Source organism: Rhinichthys klamathensis, unplaced genomic scaffold, assembly GCF_029890125.1.
Source record: "Rhinichthys klamathensis goyatoka isolate OS25496 unplaced genomic scaffold, OSU_Roscu_1.1 h1tg000232l_1, whole genome shotgun sequence".
In the NCBI taxonomy this organism is placed as follows: Eukaryota; Metazoa; Chordata; class Actinopteri; order Cypriniformes; family Leuciscidae; genus Rhinichthys; species Rhinichthys klamathensis.
Genome location: NW_026606756.1, coordinates 3,608,233 through 3,629,779, shown reverse-complemented (window position 1 = coordinate 3,629,779; position 21,547 = coordinate 3,608,233). Strand labels below are relative to the sequence as shown.

General features: G+C 44.7%; 1 protein-coding gene across 1 annotated transcript; it reads left to right on the top strand.

Annotated features, from left to right (window-relative positions):
• Positions 1-1,262: 1,262 nt before the first annotated feature.
• On the top strand, positions 1,263-2,542 carry LOC130099628 (putative nuclease HARBI1). Its single transcript, XM_056265370.1, has 2 exons — positions 1,263-1,978; positions 2,089-2,542. Exons 1-2 carry the CDS (start codon positions 1,263-1,265, stop codon positions 2,540-2,542), a joined length of 1,170 nt encoding a protein of 389 aa, XP_056121345.1.
• Positions 2,543-21,547: the final 19,005 nt, after the last annotated feature.

Below are 21,547 nucleotides of genomic sequence, written 5' to 3'. Positions count from 1 at the left end.
GAGTTTTAGCTCTGCTCCTGTTGGCTTTCTTCTCGAGGGAAGAAAGTCAATAAAGATTCTTTGGCTCGGATCTCGCGTTTGCCGAGGCAGCGCGTAGATTACGGGTCTGCAATAAAGATTCTGTGACTCGATCTTTGATTACTGCATAAGAGTCTAGTGGCTTGGATCTCGCATTTGCTGACGAGCGCGTAGATTAAGGGTCTGCACATTTATAGAGTGGCCTTTTATTGTGGCCAGCCTAAGGCACACCTGTGCAATAATCATGCTGTCTAATCAGCATCTTGATATGCCACACCTGTGAGGTGGATGGATTATCTCGGCAAAGGAGAAGTGCTCACTAACACAGATTTAGACAGATTTGTGAACAATATTTGAGAGAAATAGGCCTTTTGTGTACATAGAAAAAGTCTTAGATCTTTGAGTTCAGCTCATGAAAAATGGGGGCAAAAGCAAAAGTGTTTATAATTTTGTTGAGTATAGTCTATAGATCATATAGTATATATGCGCAGGGAACTGAGCAGATGGGGATTTCCCTTTCTCACTTTCTCTTATGATTCTGTGCAAACTAATGTGTGTTTGCATACTATTATTTAGGCTATGGTTATTTTTGTGTTTGAGGATATAATATGAATATTCAGCCTGTCATTCAGACCATGTATTCTTGTCTGCTTGTTTCTGGCTGCATTTAATTTTGATGAAATTAAATGTTAAATACTCTTCTGATTTTATGTCCATATTATTACACTATATTCAGCCTTTCACCTAGACCAGTGGTTCCCAACCTTTTTTACTCCAAGGCCCCCTTCCTCTCCGAATCAATACTGCAAGTCCACCCCAATTTTAAATATTAATATATTTAAAATGAATTTTGTCTAATTTGAAGTTATCTCGCGCCCCCCCTGGAGGATCACTGAGGCCCCTTAGTGGGCCGCGGCCCAAAGGTTGGGAACCACTGACCTAGACCATTTCTACTTGTCTGGTTGATATTTGGCTGCATTTAATTTTTGAGAAAATTAAATATGTACTCATCTGGGCCCGTATCCCTAAAGAATTTTTGTGCAAAAAGTGGCTCCTAGCGGCCAAATTCTAAAAAAAATTCTCAGAGTCATGACGTTTTCTTAGAATTTCCCCTAAAAGTGACACGAAAATCCCAGTTAATATAAAAGCTATTCCTCAAGATTCCTAGCGCTTAAAAGGGCTCCTAAGGCGAGATCTGCTAAGAGCAGGGAAGAGGACTTTTAGTGGCTTAGGAGTTGCACAAAATGGCCAACAGAGGAGGCAGGAGAGATGTCCTGCAAACACTGGATGACAGGGAATTATTGAGACGCTACAGATTGGATCGTGCAGGAATCTCATGTTTGTGGTGGATCTCCTTAGAGATGCAATTACTTTCACCAATTCGACGCCACAACGCTATTACACCGGAGAAGAAAGTAATCACAACCCTGAGGTATTTGGCAACAGGGAAAATGCAACAATGCAGCAGTAATGACTTGGGTCTGTCCCAATCCTCCGTCAGCAGAGTCATCACCCAAACACTGACAGCTTTGTCACAACCTAATATTGTGACACAATTTGTTTCATTCCCGCTGGATGCCCGCACTTTACACACACATAAAAGGGCATTTATGGACATTGCAGGATTCCCTGGCGTTGTGGGTGTAATTGATGGAACACATGTGAGAATAATTGCGCCATCAGAGGACGAGGCTGTCTTTGTTAACAGGAAGAATTTTCACAGCATCAATGTGCAAATAGTGTTCAATGCGGCCTGTAAGATTTTGGACATTGTGGCTAAATGGCCAGGCTCCACACATGATGTGAGAATGCTCTCCGAGAGTGGCATCAGACAGCTTTTTGAGAGATGCTATGTGCCAGCTAATTGCCACTTGTTAGGGGACAGTGGCTACCCATGCAAACCATGGCTCCTTACACCTTACCTCCAGCCACGCCAAGGGCCCCAACTAAACTATAACAGGTAAGCCAAACAATACAAAAATCATGGAAATGAAATGCAAGCAATATGTTAGAGCATCCAAGTAGTGCAATATTTCCATCAAATAATTAAAGGTCTGTATTCTATTGTAGGGCCCACAAGACAACAAGAGCGGTGGTGGAGCGTGGCATAGGCCAGCTTAAGAGGCGCTTTCATGTTCTCCACGGAGAGGTGCGGCTGAGGCCTGAAAAAGTCAGCAAAGTCATCATAGCCTGTGCAATATTACACAATATTTGCAAGGTTAGACAGATTGCAGAACCTCTGGAGGATAGCGATGAGGATGAGGATGAAGACAACGATGAGGATGGTGGTGAAGAAGATATTCACATTCCACAGGGGAACCTAGCCCAGAGTGGACTGCCTTACAGGGCAAACTTCACAAATTTACATTTCAGGCAAGCTGTAGCCCCATGTCATTTGAGAACTTGTGATGGTATTAAGAACTACCACAGTTTTACTGCACATCACCTGCAATTGTTAAATGCAAGACACAGAACACAATCTCTAAATGGTTTATTTTTTAGGTGTTCAATTTTAAGGCGGTAGTACTCCTCCTGAAGGGAAAGGACTTTTTTTTGTTGTTCAAACACATCAATTGTGAGTTGCAATCTTCTCTCCTGCAGGGATGCTGATGGAGCAGGTGCTGCGGATGGGAATGGTGTTTGATCCGCCGGGCTATCCTGAGAAGCAGCTGCAGATGGTTCAGGCGGCAATCTTGTCGGCAAACTTGATGGGCCCAGTTCTTGTGATGGCTCCATGCTAAAGAAATACATAGGCCTAGTTTAATTATTGTTTTGATTAAATTAATTTAATACAATGAGCATGGATAACACATGAAATGGCTTCTGCAATGAATAAACACTGTTGATATGAATAACCCTGTGTCCTACCTTTGCTGCATTTCAAGGGCCTGCATCATTGACGTGTCAATGCCTGTTGGCAGCCCGGTGACACTGACCTCAGAGTGTCCCAGGACTTGAAAGACAGTGTCGGCCACTTGGGACAGCCGCTTTGCAGGTGGTCCACCCCCTAGAAAGAAACAGTCAATGAACACAGTACTTAGGCATGTAAATTAACTTTGCCAGCAGGAGCAAGTTGCCAGATTATGTAGTAGGCTATAGTATTTTGCTCACCTGTGAGTGAGGATTCCCACTTGTGTGCTGCAATCTCATCTTTTGCCTTGGACTGCAGCACATACCACCTTTTCTCACAATCGTCGCCTGTCCGCACCACCAGTGGAAAAGAGGCATTGATTGTTTGGGATATTGTGTCCCAGGCGCGCCTCTTGCCTTGGCTAGTGACAGTTGGGCCAAATTTTCCTCGTAACATACCTTTATGTTCGTTCACCAACTGGGCCAGCAACAAACCTTGCGCCTCAGTCCAGTTCGGCTTGCGATTCCTTTTTTTCTCCATTTTCTGTGTTTGTAGGATATTTGTTAACAAGCCTTCATAAATAGACCAGCCAGCAATCACAGACATTGATAAAAGCTGAGCCGTGTTACCCTCGTTAAGACCACACTGAGTTGTAACGTTGCAATTTCTACTTCATTAAGGACAGCCCCTTGAGATAGGCCATCTTGGTTTCAATGGAGTCCATATGGGAGTGAAAGTACAAAATATGCCAGTGTAGCGATTATACGCACGTATAAATATAATTAATTATTATTCATAACGGATTATGATCAATAATTAATAATGGAATTATTTTCAGAATTTACTGTAGCAAAATCAATAATATGATCAGTTTATCAGTTCATCCAATGAACGGAAAGCATAAACAATTATTAATTCTAGGAAATATAATATCTTCTTGGCCAAGAAAGACTAATTCCCAGCTAACAGCTAAATTAAGAAATAAATCAAGGGTCAAAGCATAGGTAACTTAGATCGAAGTTCAAGACAATAAATCGGTAAGCACATAACACAAGTAATGCTTCTCTTTTCAAATACAAACAATACTTTATTGATTATAAGCCTATGACTAACACACATAAAACTAATATAACACAAACACACGCACACGCATTCATACAAGTTGAAGAAAGACAGAGAGTGAGGAAGACTGAGTTTTAGGAGTTAGATGGTGAGATCCCAAGTTTCTATATGCACTTAAAAGACATGACCTGAACGAACCATCAATAATTAATTTCAACCTTTTATCGTTTCTTAGGCGGGTAATTCAATTTGATATTAAAATCACCAGTTCAGTTAAAAGTCTGGAGGTACTTGCTTGTCCTTGCTTTGGGGTTCCCTTTTGTCGTGAAGGGGGTTCCCCGGTCCGTTGCTTGGCTGATCTTCTCGTGTGCCTGGATAGATCTTGGACAGCCAGTCACGTGGTGTGTTGGCGCGGATGAATGAAAGTATTTGAAGTTGAAAGCTGGTTTTGCAGTTGAAACGTTAAAACGAAACTTTGCAGCAACACTTAACTTAGAACCGAGACTTTTAACGGAAAAGAAAAGAGAAAAGAAAGAAAAGTGTCGAGATGGCTTGAATTAAATCTGTTTTAACCCATATCTTGATTTGGGTCATTTGTCTCTGCGTCTACATGGTTACTATAACCATCGTTGGCTCCACCCGGCTTGTTCTGCCGAAAGAGAGCATCACAAGAGAGTCACAAGAGAGCAGAGGGCAAGAGAGCAGAGGGCAAGAGCATCACAAGAGCGCATCACAAGAGCGCATCACAAGAGAGAGAGGGCAAGAGCAGAGGGCAAGAGCGGAGGGCAAGAGCGCGATTCTGTGTTCGGGTCTAAGATTTTAAACTCAAAATGTTTGTCCCGCCTCCTGGAGGAATTTGGAATTCGGACAATAAGATACTATATGGTTATTTGAGAGGGGGGTCTATTCTATCCCCCCCCCCCCCCCCCCCCTTTCTCTCATCGTGAATCATGTGCTATCTGTGGTCTGCTTACTCATCAGCTCGAAACAGAGGATTCAGTTTAGACATAATTTCCATATTAAGAACATAAACATTTTTACACAGATTTCAATCGAGCCATCTTTTGAATTAAAAACATACGAGCATAATGATAGGAAACACGACACTTTCATTCCAGTATCTCTAATATTCAAAACAATTACATGACTTAGATGTGATCTAAGCAGAATAGACACATACAGGGGTTGTAAACACAATATATAATTATGTTATGTTACATGATTTTGATTGTGGGTCAGTCAAGAATTGTTCTGGGATGAGTTTTATTGGTATTGGAGAATTGGAGGAAAGTCCTTATGTGTGTGTGTAAAGTTTCTGGGGTTTCCGTTTCTGGAGAAAGACATTCCAGTCTGAGGTAATGATAGTTCCTGCTGAAGTCTGTTCTTGTTCAACATATCATGAGACCTTGGTTCTTAAAGAAAGGCTAGTCTGTTTAGTCGCAGGGGTCAGGTGACTTCTTGTTAGGGCCTCTTGTTTCACCATTTCTGAACAGATCTGTTCTTGCCAAATTATAAAACATTGACAACGTCCTTCCTTTAGTTAAACAACAAAAGGTCTTCTTGGCTCATAGCCTCGGGTGATCTGGAATATGCAACCCCTTGTGTTTGATTATGTACGAACGCTTCACTCGTGTGGGTTGCATTCTCGTTGTCGCTACACCAGCTAGGATATTAATATGAGCAAATAAGACACGAATCATTATTTGAACAGGGTCTAATGAGCTTAAGTTTTCACATATTTTAGATTCTAATGTTAGGCTATAACCCCTACAGCTTACTATTCATTTTCCAGATATTTTCTTGAATGTGAAATATTATTTACAATTACATTCTGCATAAGATTAGAGTGTATAATTATGTTTATTGATTTGAGGGTACATCCTTTGCTCATTATCACCAAAAGTTCATTTTCATCAAACTTGTAGGATCAACCAATCACGGCTTTTGAAATGATGACTCATACCTAGCAACGGGGTCAACCACACCTCCTCACTAAGATAGGATTTTCCATCCATTCCTTGCTCAGAGTTCACTGAAAATGTTCTGGAATCACTTCTAAGCTAAAACTCCTGGCAAGGAATTTTTAGGTTAAGTTAGGAGCTCTCTGAGAGGATTCTCAGAATCTTTAGGGATACGGGCCCTGATCTTTATGGAGTTAAATGTCTGTATTAATAGAGCTTGAGTGATCGAACGGAATTCAAGAGTAGTTCAGGCAGACCACTGATAGCTAAACAATATCATCTGATGCTCAGATGATTTGTTATTCCACCTACTCTAATCAACTATAGTATTTAAGCTCATTCAACGAATGCTCCACAGTCTGTCACACAGACATTTACACCCACCTCCACCCCTTCAGCTCCTAGCATCTTCATAATAAAGCAGTGGATTCTGTATAGAAACTCTATGTACATATTCATTGTATCTCCTTCTGTAAACATATGCTAAGAAACATTTGGTTATTAAAAGGCTTGGGGAATTTGTGTCTCAAGGATGTATCTCAAGCTGTCTAGTATGGCAGCTCGAGCACCTTAGAGCCTAAGCCTCTCGCCAAATCCAAAGATTGTCAATAAATTTCATTCTCAAAGTGGTCCTGACTGAAATACACTCACCTAAAGGATTATTAGGAACGTCTCGGTTGCGTATGTAACCCTCGTTCCCTGAAGGAGGGAACGGAGACGTAGTCGACGTGTCGACTGATTGGGATCACGCTTAGAGAGACCGTCATCTTCGAGTACTATTAAAACGAGCCAAAGAAATTGGCGTGCGTGAAATGCATCACATACTCCGCCCCCGCGCAGCGGGTATAAATACGGAAGTGGATGCACGCACTAGTTGTTTTTCGCTGAGGAGCCGAGCGTAACTCGGAGTCAGCGGTGGTCCAGCAATAGTGGCTACGGGACTACGTCTCCGTTCCCTCCTTCAGGGAACGAGGGTTACATACGTAACCGAGACGTTCCCTTTCAGTCGCTCACGTTCGACGTAGTCGACGTGTCGACTGATTGGGATCCCAATAAAAACGCCATCCAGTGCTGCCACCTTCCAGCGCCTAGACAAAAGCCTCCAGATCCCCCCGCAATTAGGCGGGGAAGGGACAGGGCTTAGGCCAGGGAAGTCACTGCTGTTCCTACAGGACCACTGGGAAAGCGTTCCCTGAACATGGAAGGAAGGGATGCTGTGGAAGCCACATCCTGCCCGAAGGGAGGTAACATGTGGAGAATACACATATGAACTGGGCGGATGACCGGGCAGTACAACATATGGAATGTCACTGGGGTGGCTCCAGCCTATGACAGGGGGGAGATTAAACCGGACAGTGACGGCAGAGCAGGCTCTGCCAAGGGAAGACACGGGCTCGCCGCAGGGAGCCGTACCTTGGAAGAATACACATATGGGATCGCCGTAGGGATCACAGCATATGGACCCAGCCTAACACAGGTTCCACCAGTGCATACGAGTGATAGGCCTGGCTTCGGACATTCCGCCATGTCCGTTGCCGAAGGGTATGGAGGAACTCGACAGGGTTCGGCTAAAAAAGGGGAACTCAACTGGAGCAAGAATTGCGCACGTATCCAGTCCATAGGAGGGGAATGGCGCAGCAAGCCAACACAACGAACCGGGCTTACAGTGAAACTGGCTTCATGTGAAGGGAGCCCACGGGAAGCAGCGGTTCGGCTAAGGTGTCGCCCAGCCCTCAACTCTAGAATATCTGTCAGCGAAGCACTCTGTGTCAACGCCTAAGCAGGAGCACACTCTCATTTAAGAGGAGCTCACCACCTAAGTGGACATGTGCATCTCGGGAATTCACCAAGATGAAGGCAGCCACATCCGTGGGCCAACCTCGCTTGGAAACAGCCTTCCCTCTCTGCTGATTTCCTTAACAGATAAGAGCTGATCTGAGGTCCTATGGCTTGCGTTCTGTGCACGTAACCCCGCAATGAAGCGGACGGACAGAGAAAGCCAGGGCTGGGTCTGCCTCCTCCAGGCAGCGCTTGCAGGCTCACCACCTGGTCCTTTTAAGGGAGAGGTAGGAACCTTGGGCACATATCCAGGCCGGGGTCTCAGCTAGTGAGAGTTACCCGGCCCGAATTCCAGGCACAAGTCGTTGACCGAAAGCGAGCAAGTCCCTACCCTCTAGAAGAGACCCTGCGAGCAGGAGAACTGTAAAAAACAGAATTTTTAACTCACTGCCTGCAGTGGCTCAGGGGCGGTCTCTGATTGCAATAGCACCAGAGACAGGCCCAAGAGGAAAAAGAGGGGCGCAGGGATGACCCTTGCTCCCTCAGGAACCTGACGATCAGGACGTGCTTCCCATACTTCTGCATATGATATTTGTATCATATTGAGGGTGAAGGAACAGCCTACTCCAACCCAACTTGCAGGAAAGAGAGCACTGAAATGACCGAACGCTCTCAGGATCTCCTCACGGAGAGAAGACTCATTCAACGAATAGGTTCCACTTCTAACTAGCGAAGCACAACTGACTTATCTTAAGGGGGTGCTTGCAGAAGTGATGGTCACTACCACATATCCTTGTGATAGTGACCTGAACCTCCCCGTCCAGTTCTTTGAACGCGGGTGCCATCATGCCCCGTCCCTGAATGTATTCAGGGGAAGTCAGGAAGGCTGTCGAGGGAACTAGATCTGGTTGGGCCAAAAAAGGGGCAACTATCAAGACCTGTTCCACTCCTGACTTAGCACAGTAGGTGCAAGCGACATGCACGCACAAGACAGGAGCACTGCTCAACACTAGATTTGATAATTCACTGGAGCATTTCTGCTCAACACCTGAGTGTGATGAACATCACTGAACTTGAGCACCGCCAAGCGATAATGAATCGCATAGCCGCTTTCTTAGAAGGCTCACTGGGGAACGCATTTCTGCTGGGCCCCGGGGTCAGCTGAAAGCCAGTGTCTATCCAAGGGATGTCCACTCAGACAGAAACACAACTGGCAGAGGGACGAGTCTGGAGGGGCAACAGATGCAACTGTGTGGCCCCGAAGTGGTCCCTACCCAGCTGGACCGCCAGGGGATTGGAGTCTCCACTCTCCCTGGCCATAGCTGTCGTGAGGCTCGTTGGCGGCACGATTGAGCAGGCTGGAAGAATTTTATAGTGGAATGAAGCGACCTCAGAAGCTCCTGACTCCAAGGAGGAGGTGACGGGCGAGTTGTGACATGCGAGGGAAGCTTAGCGCAACGGTCGCGATGTTGTCCTTTCAGACCAGTACCAGCTCGCTGAGCAGCGGTGGCTCAAAGCGAGGTGAACTGCCAACTCGAGGTAACAAATACTAATGCAGTCGGAGGTCGCTCAGGCCTCCGTTAAAGCATGCCCTTTGTACATGGCCCCTCAGTCGGTGTTAGTGGACCTGAAGGTCTGAACACGGGCTGAGAGTTTGTCGGCAGGCCGGGGTGATCTTTTATCACACAGGGCGTGCCACTCTGCCACGGTCACCTCGGGACTCGATCATAAAACTAGTGCTGAAGCGGTCTTCATATGGAGGAAGCCAAGCGGCTGCGTCTGCCATATGCCCCAGGAGCCTCTGAAATTTTCAGTGGAACCCTATCTCACTTCTAGCACTAGCCTAACACACTCTTCTTGAAGAGACGTGTTGGACCGAGTCCTTCTCCTGAACTGAAACAGAGATACTCAGCCCGAGGGCGAGATTACTCTCTTCCAGTTGACCTGAAGACCCAACTGGCTATGGAGCACTCGAAGGGTAGGACTTGTACTGATACTTCGTACCCTCGACGCCAGAACACAGAATGGTCTGTGGAGCGGAAGGATAGAGATCTGAAGTACTGTCCTTCAGGTCGAATGCTGCAGGCCAACCTTGGGGACGGAGCATTTGAAAATGCATCTCTGTGTAGTAATTGAATGGAGGCTTTCGAAAAAGGGCCCGTTTCAATTGACACAGGTCCAAGATGGCCAAAACCCACCACCTATCTAGGGTACAATGAAGTACGGGTCTATAGAAACCGGCCTTCATATCGGCTGGAGGAGAGGCAACATCGCGTCCTTAGCCAGTAGGACTGCGACGTGCGCACACAGGACAGGAGCAGCGCTCAACACGTAGGTGTGATAAATATCACTAATCTTAGGAGCATCTCAGCTCAACACCTAGGTATGATGAATATCACTGAGCCAGGGCGAAGCCAAGCGAAACGAATCGCAAGCCGAGTCTGCTGGTAGTTTCGGGGCCAGCTGGAGCGGTAGGAAGCATCTTCAGGCTTACACACACCGTGCCAGGGGCCAGGGAACCACAGACGTAACCGAGGTGGGGCAGCGAGGTGAAGGACAGGGACCCGGCTCGGAAGGCCCGGAGGCGGCCCGGAGCAGGGTCTGAGTGTGGTGTATAACACTTACCTGTCTCCACGAGACGGCCAGGGATGCGTGAGAAGGCGGATGACCGGGTCCTCGAACCGCACCCAGCTGCCGTGCTGGCGAACAAGATGGGGCTGAGGGGTGCAAGGCTTACAGGGTCGCACACCGCCAGACTCGCCCTCTTGGAACCCAGGAACAGAGGAATTCGCTCTTTCTTTGGAGTGTGGGTACCGCTTGCTCCGCTTCTTTTGGGAGCAGCGGAGGAACAGACACACGCACAAACAAAGACTCCACCCGGCCCTCACCCGGGGGGAGGGAGTGGATTGTTGAAAAACTTCCAGAGCATCCTCCTCCATCCCTGAGCGGCCCGCTCCGGAATGCTTTCGCTGTGGCTTGCCACCTGGCTTGGCAGCGCCTGGAGCGGGCTGGGCGTCCCTGCTACGGCCGGCTCCATGCCGAGGCCTGGCTGGAGGCTGCTGCGGAGGCCCAGTGAGAGCGGCGGCAGGGGAACACCCTCGGCGACGAGCAGGCGGAGGAACTGCCACCAGCGGCGGGGTGGAGGCAGCAGCGGGCCGCCGGGGCAGGATGTGCCGGATGGCCTCCGTCTGCACTTGGGCGGCAGAGAACTGTTGGACATAGTTCTCCGCCGTGTCGCCGACCAGCCCAACCTGGGAAATTGGGGAGACCAGGAACCGAACTTTGTCCGCATCCGCCATATCAACCAGGCTGAGCCAACGATGGCGCTCCTGGACCACTAAGGTGGACACCGCCAGACCGATCGCGCATGCCACGACACTCGTGCCCGGAGGGAGAGGTCAGATGCAGTGCGATGCTCACCTATGAGCGCACGGTCTTGGCTACCCTCGTGCATGTCCATGGGTGCCCTGGCCTGACAGACCTGTAGCAGCGCCATGGCACGCAAGAGGAGGCGGCTTGCCCACAGGCTCTGTAAGTTCTGCCCGTCGGAACGAACGAGAACCCACAGGCCTTAGGGGGAGACGAGGATCCCCCCAAAAGGTAGCGGCCGCCGGACACAGGTGCACCTATGTCGCGACAGACCGCTCCACTGGAGGGATAACCTCGCAACCCTTCACCGCTCCTCCATCAAGGGTAGTGAGGGGGAAAAGCTATTCAGGCAGTTTCTGGGAGAGAAAGGTGCCATCCACAACCTGGTAAGCTCTCCATGCACTTCGGGATCCTCCAACCAAGACTGGACGGGACACGGTGGAGGGTTCCACTCGAGCCCGGCAGCCTCGGTGGCCCGTTTCAGCATAGCTGACCTTTCTGGATCTGGCTCGGGCAGTGTTAAACTCCCAGAGGGAGAAAACACAGCCGAGTCATCATCTCCAGAGGTCAGCTCACCCTCCGGTGCTGCTATCGACATCTTATCCTCTGGGGGAACCCCAATTGAAACGGCTGATCGGTCCATTAAAGAGGGACCAGAACGTTCAACAGGAATTCCATCGGCTACAGTGTGATGGAGGAGTGAGGAGCCCACAGGGAATGGTTACCCACACGGCACCCGGTGGTGGGGCATGGTAATGGGGACTCGCGCTTCGCGGACGAAGGCGAGTCTCGATCTCAACACCGCGACAGTCGTATTCCCGCAATGGGAACATGTACCGCCCACAAAAGCTGCTTCAGCGTGCTGTAAGCCCAAACACGTGATGCAACAATTGTGACCGTCAGAGAGGAAAAGGGAACGACCGCATCCAGAAACGCACAGGTGGAATGACATCTTTTCAAAAAAAAATTTTTTTTTTTGTGAAAAAGACGCAAACGCACCCGTGTTGCTCTTTCAGGAAATAGGACCCGTCACCAGCACACAGGGGAATGACCGCGGCAACACTGAACAGTGAACTGAAACAGTGAAGCACTCACTTTTCTGCCCTCTAACCAGCCGTCAACACACACAAACCTTTAGAAATTTGTAGCTGTAAACAGCAGTTGAGAGATCAAAGCTCGCGATCACCGCTGCACTCGTGCTGTAGAACCACCAGCACTGGGAGAGTTTTCCAGAAGAACACCGACACACTCGCTCGTTGTAAACAACAGCACTCTTCAGAGACATCAAAGACGATTGGCTCCGAAGTGAAAGACAACTAGTGCGTGCATCCACTTCCGTATTTATACCCGCGGCGCGAGGGCGGAGTGTGTGATGCATTTCACGCACGCCAATTTCTTTGGCTCGTTTTAATAGTACTCGAAGATGACGGTCTCTCTAAGCGTGATCCCAATCAGTCGACACGTCGACTACGTCGAACGTGAGCGACTGAAAGGGAACACCATACTAATACTGTGTTTGACCCCCTTTCGGCTTCAGAACTGCCTTAATTCTACGTGGCATTGATTCAACAAGGTGCTGAAAGAATTCTTTAGAAATGTTGGCCCATATTGATAGGATAGCATCTTGCAGTTGATGGAGATTTGTGGGATGCACATCCAGGGCACTAAGCTCTCGTTCCACCACATCCCAAAGATGCTCTATTAGGTTGAGATCTGGTGACTGTGGGGGCCATTTAAGTACAGTGAACTCATTGTCATGTTCAAGAAACCAATTTGAAATGATTCGAGCTTTGTGACATGGTGCATTATCCTGCTGGAAGTAGCCATCAGAGGATGGGTACATGGTGGCCATAAAGGGATGGACATGGTCAGAAACAATGCTCAAGTAGGCCGTGGCATTTAAACGATGCCCAATTGGCACTAAGGGGCCTAAAGTGTGCCAAGAAAACATCCCCCACACCATTACACCACCACCACCAGCCTGCACAGTGGTAACAAGACATGATGGATCCATGTTCTCATTCTGTTTACGCCAAATTCTGACTCTACCATCTGAATGTGTCAACAGAAATCGAGACTCATCAGACCAGGCAACATTTTTCCAGTCTTCAACTGTCCAATTTTGGTGAGCTCTTGCAAATTGTAGCCTCTTTTTCCTATTTGTAGTGGAGATGAGTGGTACCCGGTGGGGTCTTCTGCTGTTGTAACCCATCCGCCTCAAGGTTGTGCGTGTTGTGGCTTCACAAATGCTTTGCTGCATACCTCGGTTGTAACGAGTGGTTATTTCAGTCAAAGTTGCTCTTCTATCAGCTTGAATCAGTCTCATTCTCCTCTGACCTCTAGCATCAACAAGGCATTTTCGCCCACAGGACTGCCGCATACTGGATGTTTTTCCCTTTTCACACCATTCTTTGTAAACCCTAGAAATGGTTGTGCATGAAAATCCCAGTAACTGAGCAGATTGTGAAATACTCAGACCGGCCCGTCTGGCACCAACAACCATGCCACGCTCAAAATTGCTTAAATCACCTTTCCTTCCCATTCTGACATTCAGTTTGGAGTTCAGGAGATTGTCTTGACCAGGACCACACCCCTAAATGCATTGAAGCAACTGCCATGTGATTGGTTGATTAGATAATTGCATTAATGAGAAATTGAACAGGTGTTCCTAATAATCCTTTAGGTGAGTGTATACTATTCAGCCTTTCATCCAGACCGTGTTTACTTGTCTGGTTGATATTTGGCTGCATTTGAGAAAATTAAATATGTACTCATCTGATCTTTGAAGAGTCATTTAATTCTGAGGAAATAAATGGTGAATTCCCGGAGGATAAATGGATAACAACTCATTATACGGTGCCCATCTTCCTTCGGTGCCCACGGGGGCCGTTCTGCCAACCCCACAACCTTGTGTGCTTTGGGGCGCAGCGGTCTCCAGCGAGTTCTAGTCTCAGTGTCTGACTCGCAGAAGGAGGGTTTAACCCTCTGGGGACCAAGGGGTTTTTGGGGCCCTTGGGATGTTTTGACATGCACTGACATTTGTGCTTTTTTCAGTAATTTATAAACATGTTAATGGCAACGGTGTAAATTCACTCTATATAGCACAAACGGGGCTACCATAATATTTGAGCAACATGTATGTACATGTTTGTATTTTTGAGAGAATATTATTTATGCATGGTTATTGAAAAACTTAAAAATAAAAGTTTCTGAAATAAGGCCACAAAACACATATTGATTATTTCTTCACAAGACTTTTGAAAATTGTATCACATAGTCTAGAATATTTGCTCCAAAAGTATGTGAGAATCATCCTGACTACTCATTCAGATAAGTCAATAAAGTCTTTTAGAATGTGTATGACGTGTTTTGTTTGAGAAAGCTTTATGCGAGGAGGCGTGATCTCTCATTAATATGTATGGCATTTCACACCTGAGAAAGACAAAGACCCTCCCATAATGGTCTTATTAGGGGCTACCAGGCCCTATCATTACGAGGAGCCTTGCACAAAGAATTAGGAGATTTAAAAAAGAATGGCTTTTAGATTGTTTGGATTTATTTACAACACAACATAATCCAAAGATACACAACAAAGAACTGGTTTCTGGTTAAAATTGCTTTTTAATTATATATATATACACACACACACACACACACACACACACACACTGCTTAGAATAAGTGAAAACACCCATGCTAAAGTTGACTAAAAAGAGGAATAAAAAATCTTAATGCCTTAATTTAAAAAAATGAGGAAAACTCCAACCTTTAGGGACATGAATAATGTCCCTGAATTCTTTGTGAATGAATAATGTATCGCAAATAATTAAATGTTCTTCTTTAAAATACAGGGTGCATACGTCTGGACACTTCTATCACACACCCTTCACCATATGGACATGGTTTTATTTCAGTTCAAAGTTAGAGTTGGAAACATCTTGAAAAGAAAATAGTCTTTTTCCATAAATGTCTTAGTTTGATCATACATATTTCAAAGTTGAGGATTCATTATTTTGATATAGCTTGCATTGGAACAAACATCTTAGTTGATTAGTTTATTGACAAAACATAAGCTTATTTGATGTCTTTATTTTGAAGCTTATTTGATGCTTATTTGATTTGAAAAACTTTATCCAAAACTAGTCAACGAAATGTTCTTTTATTTCGTCTGTAACAGTGCGTATCTGTGCGTTCATTCATTCATTCATTCATTCACACACACACACACACACACACACACACACAGCTGTGTTTTTGTGATATATGAGGACATTCCATAGGCGTAATGACTTTTATACTGGACAAACTGTATATTCTATCCCCCTACACTGCCCCTATCCCTAAACCTACCCATCACAGGAGACATGCTGCATTTTTACATTAAAAAAAAAACATTGTTTTTTAATGTTTTTTAAGCTATTTGAAATATGAGGACTCATGCAATGTCCTCATATATCACGTGTAAGTTGTAATACCAGTGTAATATGCATGTCATTATACACATTTGTGTCCTCATATATCACAAAAACAAAAGCACACACACAGACAGAAACATGATTCACATTTAAACAGTAGGCTATGCTATTTTTCCGTTTACAGACACTAACGTTATTCTATATCGCGATTAGAACAAAGCACATGCATAAAACACTTACACTTCTCAGCTGAATCTGTTGCTCCTCCTCGAAGTGAAACCAGCACTTGTTTTGTGGTAAATGTCCCAGGATTATTCATCATAGCCACGCAAGACGAATCTTAATCTGACTAAAATATATAGTGTGTTTACAGCATTTGCCTGGGGGCGTTTATCTATTTTGCAAATGGCCTCAACACATTATCTTATGAATAGCGCGCTCTGCGAGTGGGTGTGAACAAATTAACGATAATGAGCTGAGACAGGAGAAACTGTACTTCTCTTTAGTTTCATACAGATTACACTGCAGGAGAATATTTGTTTTAAATGTGAATTGTTTTATTTAAAAGTAGAAATTTAAAGCGTTCTTTAGACGTATGTTTCATGTTTGTGTGATAAGTATTAGCGGAGTTTCCATTCATTTTCCAGACATGTTTCAGAAAGATTTTTGCGGAGACAGAGTGAGCTGAAAGCGCACCCTGTTTATTTTATTTATTAAAAAAAAAAAACACAAGGTTTTGATGTTAATGTGAGTGTACACAAAAAAAGAAGACCCTCTATAGTTTATAATCATGTATTGATTTTATTTATATGACCATAAATGACAGAGTATTTTAAGTCTATGTTGCTGCTATGTGAAAAAAAAAACAGGAAAACGCGCGGGCGCGTTCTTGGTCCCCAGAGGGTTAAGAGGGGTCAGTTCGGTTGTTTCCTGCCGGTCATCCGTTTCAGGACACTGGATTGGCTTCTCAAGCTATACTAGAGACCAGTCACGAGAGGCTGGTTCCTTTAGTAGTCTCAGCCATAGTCGTCTTGGGATAAGACAGATCTGAGGACAGTCATTATCTCGAAGAAGGCTTCGACTAAGAAGAAGTCCTGACGCCGAGGCCGTCAGACTTCTGAGGGCAGTCCCCTCTGGGGAGAAACAGATTCCACCTCATTACATGGTGCCCGTTTCTTTTCAGCACCCTCAAGGGGGTGACCCGCCGAGGAGGGCCGCAGTCCTGCCAGTTCGGTTGTTCCCTGCCGAGTCGCCGATTCAGGGCACAGAGGTGTCAGCGTTCCCCAACGATCCGAGGAGGAGGGTCATAGAACAGTCAGTTCGGTTGTTCCCTGCCGGTTTGCCGCTTCAGGGCGCCGAGGTGTCTGCATTCCCCAACGATCCGAGGAGGAGGGTCGCAGAACAGTCAGTTCGGTTTTCTAGGCTGGTAAATGGGGTAAAACTAGGCCAGTCACTCACTGTGAAACAGTTTCAGAGACTGTTGGGTCTCATGGCAGCTGCGTCCAACATAATAACTAAGCCTCCTGTGCATGAGACCCCTGCAGTGGTGGCTCAGAACCAAGGGGTTTTCTCCGAGGGGAAATCCGTTTCACATGATCAAGGTCACGCGGCGATGCCTTACTCATGTGGAAGAAACCTTGGTTCCTCGCCCAAGGCCCAGTGTTGGGGGCTTCTTCTCGTCGCGTAATGCTAACGACAGATGCTTCCTTACCAGATTGGGGGGCGATCATGTGTGGTCACACGGCGCAAGGTCTGTGGCAGGACCATCTACTTTCTTGGCACATAAATCGGCTATAAATGATGCCTGTGTTTGGCCTGGTTGATCCTTCACCCCCGCCCAGAATTGTGGAAACTTTGGGCTTGGCCTCTGAAGGGACCCAGCTTATAAGTTCAGGTCTCTCAACCGAGGTTGTTGAGACCATCCTCTACTTCAGATCTCCCTCCATGAGGAAAATCTGCGCCTTGAAGTGGATATTTTTTTAAATGGCTTGGGTGCATACCCAGTTATCTGCCCAGTGGGTGCAGTGCTGGAATTCCTACAGGAGCGTTTCTTTGAGGGTCTGTCCCCCTCCACACTAAAGGTGTATATGGCGGCCTTAGCTGCTTACCACGTCCCTTTAACCCTCTGGGGTCTAAGGTGTTTTTAGGGTCCTTGAGATGTTTGGACATGCACTGACATTTCTGTTTTTTTTCAGTTGCTTATAAACATATTAATGGCAAAGGTGTAAATACACTCTATTAAAGGTTTACCTCTTTAGCACAAACAGGGCTACCATAATATGTGAGCAACATGTATGTAAATGTTTGTATTTTCGAGAAAATATTGTTTATGCATGGTTATTTAAATAACTAAAACTTAAAGTTTCTGAAATAAGGCCACACAACACATACTAAATATGTGTCCACAAGACTTTTGACTAATGGATGCTGTCGCCTAGAGTTTTTTCTTCAAAATGAAAAACATCCTGTCTAATCATTTACACAAAACAATACATTGATTTAAATTTTGTAAGACACTTTTTGTTTGGAAAGGCAATATGCAGTGGGGTGGGGGGTGCATGAAGGATCCTGAATAATGGTCTGATTCACACCTGAGAAGACAATGACCTGCATAATGAGCCGTATAATGAGCTGCATAATGAGCTTTTCACACAGGTACCAAAGAATGCGAAGACAAAATAAATATATATATATATATATATATAATTTATTTTGTCCTCGCATTCTTTCTAGTGGTACACAGTGGAAAAAGACAAATTTTTTCAAGATGTTTCAAAATCTCACTTTTAACCAATTCTGTAGAATGAATATATATATATACATATATATATATATATATAGATAGATAGATAGATAGATAGATAGATAGATAGATAGATATATTCTATAGAACATACTATATATTTAACATATGAGCAGAAATTGGCAAACAAAAGCTTATTTGATGTGGCAGTAGTCTTTTTTTTACAGTAAATACTGATCTATCCAAAAACGTATCAACGAAATATTGTCTAAACATTCATATTTAGTCTGTAACATATCGTGTGTATATATTAGCATATAAATGTTAATTTGCAGTTTGTTGCTTATACAAAGACATTTTATTTCAACATATTTCAGTCTATTTTTACTCATCTCAGTAGGCTATAGCAATATAGTTTGGTCAAAGCTTGGTCGAGTGTGAATGAACGGCACAGACGCGCGCGCTGTACAGCTGTAGTGTCTGCGTCGTGGGTATAGTGTTCCCACAGCGTCTCGACGCAGCTCGAGTTCCCTTGAAAGGTAACGTCTCGTGTTACGACTGAAACCCTGGTTCCCTGAAGAGGGAACGAGACGCTGCGTCGCCCTGGTATACTCCCTGTATGTGTCTGTGCCGTTCATTCATTCATTCACACACACACACACACAGACACGTGACTCATATTTGAACAGTCTTTTTGCCGTTTACAGACACTATTCCATATCGCGATTAGAACAAAGCACTACACACACACAGACACGCGACTCATATTTGAACAGTCTTTTTGCCATTTACAGACACTATTCCATATCGCGATTAGAACAAAGCACTTAAGAATAAATAACCTACTATCACATCAGCTTGATCCGTTTCTCCTCAAAATGAAACTACCAGCACTTCTGAGGTAAGTTTTTCCAGGATTATTAGATAGTATTATTCCTCACAGTGTAGCAAGACGACGTAAAGTAAATGATTCTTATTTAACTTGATGTGTTTTATCCAGCTGTTGTGGACGTTGACAAGTTTGCGTGGCTTGCCTCAGATTATTTGTGTCTGAATAGCGTGCTCTCCGTGGGCGTGGTCACATTAAAACCTAATGAGCTATAATGAGCTGATAGGAAAACGACTGACATCTCTCTCTTTTCATACAGATTACATAAACTGAGCATATTTGTTTTTTATATAAATTACTTCATTTAAAAGAAGAGAATTCAAGCTTCATGCCTTTGTGCCTGTATTCCTGCTTGAGTATTCGCTGAGTTACAGTTCATTTTCGGACGTGTTTCAGAATGGACTTCACTGACAGAGAGAACGCAGAACTCGCATCATGTATTTTTTTCTTTATTTGGCGAAAAGCACAACACTTTGTTTTTATTGTGAGTATCCACAAAAAAATAGACACTTAACAGGATCTAATGATGTACAACACTTATATGTAAGATCAAAATCAACAGAGAATTTTGAGTCTCTTTTGCACTGATAAGAAAAAAAGTGAGTTCGTCACGCCGGCGCGACTGCCGACCCCAGGGGGTTAAGTGGTGTATCCTTGGGGAGACACCCTCTAGTAACGTTTCCTTCGTGGCACTGTGAGGCGTCAGACCAAGAGACTAGGACTATGGCTGCTTCTAAAACAATATCATCAGGAGTTTTCCTCCAATATGTTTGTGATGTGGCAAGATGTTGCCTCGCTGCACACATTAGTGAGGTATTATGACCTTGACCTCGGCTCGACTCCATGGGCGCAGGTGCTTTCGTCTTAGTGTGAGCAGAGATTTCACATGGACAGGCACTTGTTACTATGGCGTCGTGGGTATAGTGTTCCCACCGGGTGGGGCAGAGAGCCTGGGACTTTAATTATGCTTATATGCCACAGTCGGCCGCTGACGCTCCTTCCGTTTTGTTGTTTATTTTACGATTAAAGTGGCTCAGTGGTTCATGTAGGTTGTCTACAAACCAGAAGGTTGGTGGTTCAATCCCCGGTTCCACCTGACCATGTGTCGAGGTGTCCATGAGCAAGACACCTAACCCCAGCTGCTCCCGACGAGCTGGATGGCGCCTTGCATGGCTGACACCGCCGTCAGTGAGTGAATGGGTGAATGTGAGGCAAAAATGTAAAGCGCTTTGGTGGCCATTGGGTCTGTGAAAGCGCTAAATAAAATGCAGTCCATTTAACCCTCTGGGGACCAAGAACGCACCCGTGCGTTTTGGCAGATTTTTTTCACATAGCAGAAAAATAGACTTAAACTACTCCATCATTTCTGGTCATACAGAGTTATGAAACATAAAAAAAAACCTGTTAAATGTCTACTTTTTTATGTGCCCACCTACAATCGAAATAAAATATTGTGCTTTTGTAAAATAAAGAAAATAAACAGGGTGTGCGTTCTGCCTCTCCGTGTCCGTGAACTTTTTTTCTGGAGCACGTCTCTTAAACTTAAACAAAACTCAGCTAATACTATTCACCCAGACATGAGCAATATATGTTTATGATCATTTAAGTTTGTACTTTTAAATTATCTAATTTAAAACTAAAATAAATATTCCCTGTTTCTGTAATCTATATAAAAAGAGAGATGTGTCAGCCGTTCTCATTATCGTTTCTCGCATCTCATTATTCCGCTAATGTGACACGCCCACGGAGAGCGCGCTATTCAAACGCTAATGATCTGAAGCAACACATTGAGACGTGTAAACGCCCACACAAACTCAGTAAACACACTACATTTAGTCAGATTAATGTACTGTCGTCTTGCGCGGCTGTGAGGAATAATCCTGGGACATTTACCTACCTCAGAACAAGTGCTGGTTTATTTTCACTTCGAGGAGCGAGCTGAACTGTAAGTGTTTTATTCTTGTGGTTTGTTCTAATCGCGATATATGATAACGTTAGTGTCTGTAAACGCAAAAATAGCCTACTGTTTAAATGTGAATCAAGTTTCTGTGTGTGTGTGTGTGTGTGTGTGTGTGACTAGTTTAGGATAGATTATAAAGTTTTAACTCTAAAATAGACATCAAATAAGCTTTTGTTAGCAGTTTCTGCTCATATGTTAAATATATAGTATGTTTTGTCAAAAATAAACTTATCAACTGTTATAGTGTTTGTTCCAGCTAGGCTATATCAAAATAATGAATCCTTAACTTTGAAATATGTATAATAAAATGTATTGGCATACTTTAAAAAATAATACTTTATAAGAGATTTATGGAAAAAGACAATTTTCTTTTCAAGATGTTTCCAACTCTAACTTTGAACCAATTCTATTGAATGGCCCATATAACCTATTTGAACAGGATTTGTTTCCAGGTATGACTAAAAATGTGCTTTTGACTTTCATTTATATTTTGATTATTT